The sequence below is a fragment of the Corvus brachyrhynchos genome, unplaced genomic scaffold, assembly GCF_000691975.1.
Source record: "Corvus brachyrhynchos isolate BGI_N302 unplaced genomic scaffold, ASM69197v1 scaffold70, whole genome shotgun sequence".
Lineage (NCBI taxonomy): Eukaryota > Metazoa > Chordata > Aves > Passeriformes > Corvidae > Corvus > Corvus brachyrhynchos.
The window spans coordinates 3,687,632-3,698,558 of NW_008236217.1; the positions used below are offsets into that span (position 1 = coordinate 3,687,632).

Genomic DNA, 10,927 nt, shown 5'->3' on the forward strand with positions numbered 1-10,927 from the left:
CGCTCACTCTGAAGCGGAATGACGGCGCTTGGCGTAATCTGCCCTTCCATCCCTTATCCCCGGTTTGCGTCCCCGGGAAAGCGAGGACCACGCTCCGGAGGGAGGGACGAGGCCTTTCTCGGGGCCGGACGTTTCCCCTCACCAGCTGACCTTCCCGCGCGCCCTCTTCTGCCTCGGGTACTCCTTCGCTACCTGTCGTGTCAGTCGCGACAGCCAGAGCTCCCGATCCCGAGCGCCGCGTCTCCCCTCAGAGCTGCTGCGGAAGGCCCGCTGGGTTAGGGGAGCTGGGAAGTGGCTCCTGCTTACGGAGGCAGTGTCCCGGAGCAGCTCTCTGCCGTGGCAGCTCTCCGGGCACCGGCCGCTCCGCAGGGCTTCAGCCCCCCAGAAACCTGTCCTGCCAGCGACGGTGAACTCAGCGCTGGGCGATTGTCGTGGGGATGGAGTGGCCGAAGCGGGTTTTCCCGTGTTATATAGTGAAAATTATTTTATTGACCTTGTTTGCTCCCTGCAGCTGCTTTCCCAGCCTCAGACAAGGAGGTTTGGGTGCGGGGTGCTAAACCCTACCTCTGTACAAGCAATTGGAGGAGGGGACTAGGGAGAGAGGGAAACGGCTCCTTGCTTCGGCAGAGATTCCTGAACTTCTCTTTTGTGTCTTGTCTCTATGTTGGTATCCCAAGGACGTAGCGAGCACCATCGTTACTATTGCATATCCTAATTATATGGAAGCAGAGGAGTTCCAGGCTCCTGCTGTTTTGCTTTCATACTTCACCGCTGTCGCAGTAACAGTGCATGTCACTGAATTTCTGATGTCCACGTTTCCAACAGTGTGTTTTCTAAGTGTGTTCTCTACCAGTTGGCAATTGAAGCTGGAACAATGGCTTGGCTGTAATGTTTGAAAGCACAGTTAGATATCTTTAGTGGTTGGTGAAGTGTGTGGTTTGGCTCCCTCAGTGCTCCTTCAGAACAGGGCGTGAAAATAACTATTGCTGTGGAGAGAAATCAGTTGCACATCAAGTCTGAAAACATCAGATGAGGAGCAGAGGCAGAGAGGTGATTTTTCAATGGGCCATGGCCTTTGCAAAGCTCTGCTCACCGGAGTTGCATTGGGGAACAGCTGTAGCCGCGTGGTGACTGCTGATGAGGCTGATGGTGCCTGTGCTGAGTGCTGGGTTTCTTTGTCTGGGTTTCATGTAGTTGCAGATTGCAGGATTTGAACTTTTGTAACTGACATAAACATTGCTTAGATTTTCTGAGCAATGATTTGTCACATACTGATCTGAGTAGGTGATACTGAGAGGCAAATAATGTTTTCTGCTACTATTCTGAGTTATCTTTTTTTGCCATTACAGAGCATAAGGGATTTATTTCTATTTTGTTTTTAATCAAGGGGGTTGATATAAGGTGTCAACAGCAACAGATGGCTAATAGAAACTATTTCCAGTCATCTTAACAGATCTGAGCTTACTCAGCTCTTGCAAAATACCAACCAGTTGAAAGCTGAGGAAGAAGAGAGATTGAAAGCTGTAACGCTAAACCATATAGGATAAGAACTTCTAAAAGTTTTGTATTAATAGAGGTCTGGGTTTAATACCTATATAGGATTATTTTGAAAGTTCCTGAAGAGTTTATTCTGCAGTCACTGTGAGGGAATTCTCTACACTGCAGTTGTGGAAAGAAAAGTTATACAATCTACTAAATGCACTTACAGTAGAAGGATGGTCTCCAAATTTGCCTGTCCTGTGTGGGTAAAAGAACTTGAAAAGCTCAAACATTATAGTAGGATTTGTGTCCTCCAACAAAACAAAATTGACTTTTGATACAGATGAGGCTTTGAAGGATTTTTTTGTCGTTCTTAATATCTCTTAAGTGGAGATATTCCCGATTTGAGTTTTTTTGTTTTGTTCCACCAAATTACCTTGTGCTGATGAATGGACGGGAACTAAAGATTTGCTCTCTACTAAATGTCAGCTGGTCTGATAGTGTTGGTGCTGTGGCTGTGCTCGGCTGTCAGTGAAAGCTGACTCCCTCTCCCAAGGTTGAAAAGCCAGCTGCCACTGCTGGGCATTTTGCTTATCTGTTCCTGGTGTTCCCCTGTGTGTTTGCTGGCCAGGCTTTCCACTCAGCACCAGAAAAGGTCACTCTAAGAGCCCATGAAACATGTTTTATCCTTCATTATCAGATTGGTTCTGCACAGGTCATATATAGAAAGAGGAGGTAGAATGAATGAAAAGGTTGCCAGTGCTACCTTTCAAGTGGTACTGTGGAGAAAGACATAAGCATTTTTATTTTTAGCATCTTCTAATAAATATACTTGGTCATAAGTAATGCTTTTATATTTTTCTTTCACAGAGGCTTACTCCAGTTGTCTTACTTAGATAGGTGGCTATTGCTGCTATTTTGAAGTTTAGAGAAATACAATTTCAGTCTTGGGAAGACTGAGAGGTCATTCATACAAACTGTAGTGATACAGGAGACATCTCTCTCTAGTGCAGGGGTCTACTGGCTCAAAGGGAAGAGTTTTGTCTCTGAGTTTTCTGCAGCAGGATGGATCCACAATTAGTTCTCGATGTCCTGGGTATTTTTCCTCCTTAACAGTGGTATTGGTTACGCAGAGGCTGTGCTCTCTTTTTACCTATGTGTGCACCATAGTGCAATCATGAGGCTGACATTGAGGTGGTTTTTTTTTTTGTTCCTGCTGGTAATGTTTCATGTACCTTACATCCAGGCTTCGTGAAAGCCACAAATCATCAAGGCCCCAAATGCAACTTTAAGTAGCAGGGATTATTTTCTGTAATATTGATAAAATCAACTGATGATTGCATTTTTATAATGTCAATCATGGCATTGTCTTAATGAAGCTGTGAGATTTGGAATCAAAGGTCTTTTAGTTAATACCTATTAATCATGGAGAGGCTGGAGGCAGGGCATTTCAGCTTTAAAAGCCCACGTGTTCTCTCAGCTTCTTCCTGTTGGGTGGAATTAAGTAACGTGGCATAGGGTGATTTGGGGATCTTTGCAGTTGGGAATGGTTAGGGTGGGTTTTTTGGGGGGTGGGGGAGGTGTTGTTTGTTTATTTTTCTTTTTAGTTTCCTTCTGGATCACTCTTCCAAGCAGGTAGTATTGGTTCCTGCAGTCACAGAGTGTAGAATGCAAACATTTTTGAAAGCTAAAAAGAAACCCCAAGTGTTGCACAACATTGCATATCATTATTTTGGTGCTGTAACCAGGCAGATCACCAAATAGCTCAAGACAGTGTCTCACTCTTCATTTGTATGTTCCTAGCAGAAAGAGCTCACATCAAAGAAAAGAGATGAGTTTGAGGATATCTTGGAGGAAAGACGATTGTCCAGTGATTTGAGATACGCGATGAAATGTTATACTCCGGTGATCTACAAGGGACTTTCACCTTGCAAGCCAAATGCTATCAAAAATGCTGTTCTCCAGTCAGAGCAAGTTCAATATGTTATCAAGCAGGTGAGTCTGGACAATGCACTCAAAGATGAGGTGGACTGAACACATCTAACCTTTGTGCGGCAGCCAGGAGAAGGAGATTATTGCTGACCTCGTTAAAATGATAACTGTAGTTTGGAAGGCAGTCTAGTAAATAAATAACTCTCTTTTGGCAGGAAAAAAAATACTGGAGTTGCCACTAAAACTATCAGGTTCATGAAAGTGTTTTGATTTTGCATATACAACACTTCACCATTAACTTATGCAGTGTGCCTGACTTCTTTTTTTTTTCTTTCTACTCCTACTCCACTGCTCTCACCACAGAGCAACGTTGTGAAAGACATTAGCACTCTCCTTAGTAGACATTTTTATACTTTGAGGGTAGGAATTTGTCTTGTAGGAATTTTATAGGTTAGTGATGTATTTAGGAACCATTCCTAAATGCTACTTTCACTAAAATGAGAGTTGTATTTCACAGATAATTCTTTGAATTAGAAACACTGTTTAAGATGTAACAATATTTTTGTTTTAACAAGAAGGGCAGATACTACTTTATAATGAATAAAGTATTTTATGGTTAGACTGGCTGATATTTTGCACTGTGTTTAAATGCCTGAAATAAGTGTGTGTGTTAGTTAGCAGGGTAACTAATTTCAGTATCCATGAAAAATAATTCCAAGTGTGTAGAAATATCTAAGATGTTATGGTTAGTCCTGAGTGACAAGCTACTGTAAATTTTTCTATTTATTTATTTTAATGGTTAGTGTTACCTATGATATATCAAAATCTGTTATAATGTGACAAAGTAAACAAAGTAGTTCTGTTTCCATTATGGATTGCTAAATAGTATGAAAGCCAAAAAAATCTTTTAACTCTAGATACACTAAAAAACTTACTGAAAGAAAATACTTTACAGAGGATTTGACAGAAAGACGTTTGTGTGATGTTTTCTTCTGAAGTGCTTTTTTGATAGAAAATGATTTTGATGGATATTTTCTGGGCTGGCATCAAGTGGTTGAAGGGAGTTAGCAGACCTGCCCATTGCAGCTGGGTTACCAGTTTTGCACTAGAGATTACTGGAAGTATCTAACTGAGAGTGTCTTGGGCACTGTGCCCAGCAGTCTCTGATTTGAGTCCCTCCTGCCTGGGCATGGTTTACACAGCTGTACACAGGCGTACTAGAATTTGTTCTTATGCCAAATTGTTGAGGTTACTAAAGTTCAGTATGGGAAGTTAAGGTCATTAGTTTGTTTTAGCTTGCTGTATGTGACTGGTCTGGTTTTTTGATTTCTGCTTTTGGGAAGAGGTTAGTTCCATAGTGGATTTGCACTTAAATCACACAGGTGAACTGTATGGTAAGCTTTTTGCTGGCTGGTGCATGAGATCAAAATCTCTTCCTGGTGAATAACAAGAAGAATTTTTTGGCTTCCTAAACAAGAGTGATTTTCTCAGGCTTAAGTGGAAGCAGTTCTTGGCTTCTTTAAGTGGCTAAAATAATCGGTTTAAACTAGATGTGGAAATACTTAGGATGATGGGTAATGCATTTAAGAAAACACAGTTGAACCAGTAGATATGGTAGTAAAGTATATGAAGGTAGATTGGAGGAGATGGATTTTCTCATATGTCACAAAATGGAAATAATAAGTAAGCAGCACTGGCTTCCAATCAGAGCCATGCTTTTTTGGAGGCTTTTTCTTCTGCCATTCCTTTTCTTTCCTCCTCTGTGTTGAGTAAAAGTTATTTTCCTTATTCCATAACAGTAAAAGGCTTAACTTTTCAATTAAGTATTTCTAGATTCAAAGTACCAAATCAGAGGGATGGCCATTATTTAAGTCTATTTCAAGAAACTTCAAAAGGGAATGTGCATGGCAACAGAAGAAAGATCATTGATATGCACAGTTGGTAGAGACAGTGCTTTGTATGCAATTCAGCTCTCCATTGCCAAAGTAAAACATTATGAAGAAGTAGAAGTGTGATAGGGCTGAGGTTCTTTGTAAACTCTAACCCAAAACCACTTAAAATATTTGTGTTTTGACTGTCTCTACAAACACAGGCTTCATTTTACTATTCAAAGGAAAAGGCACAGATCCTTCTTCAGTCTGATAATACAGGAAGTATTCTTTGAACTTAAATCTCCCCTGAATATGCTACAAGTTTTAACATTCAGATGGTGTGTTTGGGGGGAGGATTGTTGTACACCATCCCCTCCCCCCATTGACATCTAAGCTCATTTTGATTTTCAAGCAGCTTAAACTTGGTCTTGTCATGTTGGCTGGCACCAAACACTTCTGTATGATTAGATCCATGCCTATCGCATAAAATAAAATCTTGTGGACTATTGCAGTAGTTCTCCCATAGTAGCTGTGGCACATGAGAATGGTGTGCATGGGCAAGGAGAAGATAACAAGTTGTCACTGCTGTTTTGTTTCTGTTTAGTTAGCAAAAGAGATGGGAGAATCACCTGATATTATTCAAGAAGAAGCCATGGAAATCCTGGATGAGATGGGCCACCGTATGCAACTAGGAGCTGTCAGATTTTTTGCCTTCACTCTGAGCAAAATATTTAAACAGCTTTTCCAGAGAGTTTGTGTGAATGAAGAAGGAATGCAGAGAGTGAGTACTGGTGGGAGGGAAAAAGTTAAAATATTTTCATACCAGTCACTTGGACAAGAACTCTAATCTTCAAATAACAAATATGAAAAATAACCTTTGAAAAAAAAATGACAGCACTCACTTTTGTTTATTAGTGCATTTCTTAGTAAATCTGGGAGGCAAGACAGATGATATACAAGTATTTTAGAGGCAAACAGCTCTCAGGATTTTTTCTATATTTTCCAAGTGCTTTCTATGGTAAGGAATACCATGTGTCTGTGATTCTGGTAGATCAGCCACTGAGTCTTTTTGATCTTATAATATAAAATAATAATGCATTTAGCTGAATTGGGGGTCAAAATATAATATTTCATGGCTGAGTGGACTGGCTGTTCTGCAAAGCCCTCATACAACTAAGAGTGGTGAAACACTGTGCACCTCTGAGGCAGGAGATGCTTTAGGTTTGCCTCAGTTTCCGGGAACTGTTGTCCCCCTATTTCATGTAAGAATGTCGCTGTTCTGGAGGGTGCATTCCCTGGGAGTCAGCAATGTCAGTCCTGGCAGCCCCTATTTGGTTTCCCATCCCCATCAAAAGGGATTGGAAATAGACTATCCCATAATGGGATGGCCCTAGTTTTTGAGTCCTGTGCTGCTTGTGAACCTCACGTTGCTACTCTGGAAACAGCTGCTCCAAATTTCCTATGGCTTCCCTGTTGAAAGAGGTATTGATCGTGTTGACAGAGAAACAACCCTGAAGCAAATGGGGTTTTGTTTGCCTTAAGCCCTGTGCAGGTCTATATTTGCAAATTTCAACAGTCACTAAATATTGGGACAAGATTGTTTGCACTGTTCTTTTCCAGTTGCAACACGCCATTCAGGAGCATCCCGTTGTGCTGCTGCCCAGCCACCGAAGCTACGTAGACTTTTTGATGCTGTCTTATTTGCTATACACGTATGACTTGGCCTTGCCTGTCATTGCTGCAGGAATAGGCAAGTATGTTTTAAACAATGTTTTCAGGATTCGGAGAATTGGTAGCATTCTCTGGTAGCTGCAACTATAAGTAGTTGTGTTTAACTTCTGTGCCAAATACGTCTTGTTAAATCCTCCTTGGGTGTGGTGCTTACAATGTCTGAAAGCTTCTCATTGGTGCTGAGTCCTGTCAAAAAGGTGACTTTTTCTCATAGCAAGTTTGCCCAGAAGTACCCCATCTGTAGACCTGAGGCTGGGGCAGAGATAAGGGTTGTAAAGACGACTTCTATTTGCTTTTATAGCCTGGGAACAGGCAAAAACTTGCCCAGGTGGTACTGTGGATGCAGAACTTTTTGTGATACTTTATACAGTTTAAAATGCAGTCACAGTAGCCAGATACGAAGTACCAGCCAACTTATGCTTGTTTCTGATGTGACTGATTTCTTTGAAGCATTGGCAGAACTTTGTGACATGCTGACAGCAGAGCTGTCTGGGGAGTGATATGTCATATCAGAGGTCAGGATTTTGGACATACTTAGTTGTGAAGCAGATGAAGCCAGTATATTTGTGGGAAACAGTTCTTGAGGGCTTGAACAGTAAATATCTTCCAAATTAATGTGCTTTTTGATAATCTGGATGCTGTCAACATTTAACTTAAAAACCTGATCTTGGAAGTCTCGGGTATCAAACAGGTCTTCTAAGCAGGCAGAAAACCACCTCAGGTCTGGTGCAGCACTGTAATATCCACAGGTAAGCTAGCAGAGATCTTGGAACCACTGCTCTACTGTAGTCTGCTATTCCAATCAAGAAATTAGGAAGACTGATAGAAGCTGTGAGAATGTGCTTGCTATGGAAGATGAGATTTCCCTGGTCTTTGAGTTTGCGTCAGGGTGATGCAGGTTAGATTCCCAAGTTGATGTTTCACAGCTGCCTTGATCAAGGTATTGCGGTTTGCCTGTTGTGTATTTTTCAGAATATGCTCACACGCTGTTATAGGTATTGGTGTAATCCTTTGCTGACTTGGATTAGAGTATTTTTGAGTTTTGGACCTCAGAATAGTATCTTAAGATACTATTAGTTTAGCTTAGAAGGAATTTTTAAGGATTAACATTTTTTGAGTGTTTTGGGTGCTTCAGGGTCAAAGTTCTCCTAAAGAATTAGGGGCTTGTATCTTGATGCTGCCTGCACATGCATATTATTTTAAATTCCTTCGGAGAAAATACAGTTCTCTATGGTTGTAGTTGTATTTACTGTATATCATGTTAGAGGTTCACAAGATGTGGTTTACAAACTCACTCTCAAAGCAGCACTTGTGCTGAGTGGAGAGATTCTCCTGATACAGGTGATAAGTGCCTTTGCTTTGTTAGTTATCTCTTGGCTTCAAGCATATGGGTATGTGGGGATTAGCTAAGGGAAGATAAACAGTTGCCAGTAACTCTCTAGTACATCCTCATACAGTACATTAGCAGGAATCTAGTTGGTGCTGGAATGATCTTTCTGACACCTTCAGGGCACTCACTGTCAATGTTACCTCTAGAAATGTGAGTTTATTTTACTGAGTGCCTATCTGTTCTTCAGTGTTTCATGGATTGAGGTGGCAAGGAGGTCGGAGTGGCACATTGCCAGCTGATGTGTAGACTTTTTTAAATGCTTACATAAGAAATTTGTTAATGTTAAATGTTTTTTCCTGCTTTTGACAAGTTAAGCATTGACTGTCATTGCTTAAAACTAAAAAACTGTAAAATAATTTTAGGTGGTTCAGTGTACATGCCCCAGAATGATGAGTCAGGATCATAGATGGTCTAATATAGTTTAATTGGCTGCTTGATTTCTGTGTCTTCTGGAATACATTCAGTAGTAACTGCTTTTTTCTAAAGATGAGTGAGACAATGTACTTCAGAAACTTAGTCTTTATTATGGTTGAACTCTGGCCATCTAAATTATGAAAATAAATTGCTCTAAGTGAATGCAGCTTAAAAAAAATTGAAAGCACACTATAATATGCCATTCTTGTTGATGTAAGTCTTGCTAGACTATCTGAAAGCAAATAAATGTATTGGCAACAATGGAATCCTTGAAAGAGATCTTCTGTATTCTGGTAGTCAGCATGCTAGAGAACATGGTTGATTCTGCTGGGTGATATTAATCAATACAATTTGTGTGTATGGTTTGTTTTTTCTTTGATTGTTTTTCAGATTTCCTAGGAATGAAAATAGTTGGTGAGCTGCTACGAAGGGCAGGTGCCTTTTTTATGCGACGTTCCTTTGGTGGGAACAGACTCTACTGGGCAGTGTTTGCTGAATATGTAAAAACGATGTTAAGGGTAAATAACTTCCTGAACTCTCACAATGTTAAGAAATACTCTGTTGGAACAATTCAGGTGAAATATGCAGGATGTTATGGCTGTGTGATTGAAAGTCTTCATGGTGATCTGATTAAGTGCTTTTTACCTCTGATTTGCTGTAGGTGAAGACCACATGTGCACTCTATTATTATTATACACTTCAGTAAATGATAAACAAATTACTGCTCATCAGTTGCTTTGGATTGTGTGCCCATATCTCATGACAGACCCAATATTTTCATTAATTAAACTATACAGTGTGGCAAATACAATGGATGAATGTAGGCTTGCAGATGGCTTAAGTTAGATATACGTGTCTGTCATTACAAAAACCAACTTACTTACATTTGAAGTACTTAAAACTATTTTTGGACAATAAAGAAGAAATGTTTTTTCTGACTAGCTTTTCATTTGTTTGCTTGTCTTACTTTTGAAGAGTGGCTATGCCCCAATTGAATTTTTCCTTGAGGGGACCAGAAGCCGCACTGCCAAGACTCTGACTCCAAAATTTGGTAAGTTTATTTAAGATTTGGAAATTTTAATATTATTAGTGTTTTCTTTAGTGGCTATGTGCTTTGTAAGTTCTTTGGATAGAAAGGGATGTTAAAGTAGAGGGAAATGGGGGAAGTCTGTCAGAGTACTGGAAAACACTATGACTGGGTTCCAAGGCCAGACAAAGAGCAGCAATACATTCCACTTGCACGCTACTGCTTTTGCTCCCTTTGCCCCATTGTGTACTAAATTCAATAACTCTTCACCCTTTTCTTCCTAGACAATAGGCATCCCCTGGCCAGCAGAGAAATACTGTAGTTCTCAATGTAAAAGTAATTGGGAATCTTTTGGAGAATGCTGTGTGAGCACAGAGCAGTCCTGCTTAAAAGAGCACAAATAGCTGTCCAAGAGCATTGCTTCCATTTACCCTCTGTTTTAAGACTTGGACAATGTCTCTTGCTTCTGCTTGCTTGAAGGGAGAACAGGCACAGTGCACACCTATTAGCAATTTCTAAAATGCAAAGATATCCTTTTCAAAGTTGAATTGCCGTTGCTTTTCCCTCTTTGAAAAAGACAGGTGATTCATGTTTTTTTTCCCAACTGGCAGGTCTTCTCAGCATTGTGATGGAACCCTTTTTCAAACGTGAAGTCTTTGACACATACCTTGTTCCCATCAGCATCAGCTATGAGAGGATATTAGAAGAATCTCTCTATGCGTATGAACTTCTGGGAGTCCCAAAGCCCAAAGAATCTACATCTGTATGTAAATTCCTTTAGAACAGAAGTGGACATATACACATCCTATAGCACCAGAATTTAAGTTTTCCTCTTCCCATTTTCATAGGGGTTGTTAAAAGCCAGGAGAATCCTCAGTGACAATTTTGGTACCATACATATCTACGTTGGCCAGCCAGTATCCCTTAGAACCTTGGCCTCTGGGAGGATCAATCGGTGCCCATACAATTTGGTTCCCAGGTACCACATCTTTCCATGGTGTATGCACAGGAAAAACATTTGTTTAGTCTACAACTGTGTGAACTAAGATGTCCTCTTTGTTTTTGTATTTTCTCCCCTCCCTC

At 40.6% G+C, this 10,927-nt stretch overlaps 2 protein-coding genes across 2 annotated transcripts in view; one reads left to right on the forward strand and one right to left on the reverse strand.

Moving 5' to 3' along the window:
* The window catches only part of CUNH1orf131 (chromosome unknown C1orf131 homolog), an 8,636-nt gene extending 6,864 nt beyond the window's left edge, over positions 1–1,772 (reverse strand). Inside the window, exon 1 of the mRNA XM_008643385.2 lies at positions 1,707–1,772. Coding sequence (XP_008641607.1) covers positions 1,707–1,772 — 66 coding nt within the window. The remainder of the gene's footprint in view (positions 1–1,706) is intronic.
* Positions 1,773–3,144: 1,372 nt separating this feature from the next.
* The window catches only part of GNPAT (glyceronephosphate O-acyltransferase), a 16,480-nt gene continuing 8,697 nt past the window's right edge, over positions 3,145–10,927 (forward strand). The window contains exons 1-7 of the mRNA XM_008643386.2: positions 3,145–3,474; positions 5,887–6,063; positions 6,903–7,032; positions 9,208–9,335; positions 9,793–9,868; positions 10,456–10,607; positions 10,693–10,823. Of these exons, the coding sequence (XP_008641608.2) occupies positions 3,367–3,474; positions 5,887–6,063; positions 6,903–7,032; positions 9,208–9,335; positions 9,793–9,868; positions 10,456–10,607; positions 10,693–10,823 (902 nt within the window). The 5' untranslated portion in view covers positions 3,145–3,366. The remainder of the gene's footprint in view (positions 3,475–5,886; positions 6,064–6,902; positions 7,033–9,207; positions 9,336–9,792; positions 9,869–10,455; positions 10,608–10,692; positions 10,824–10,927) is intronic.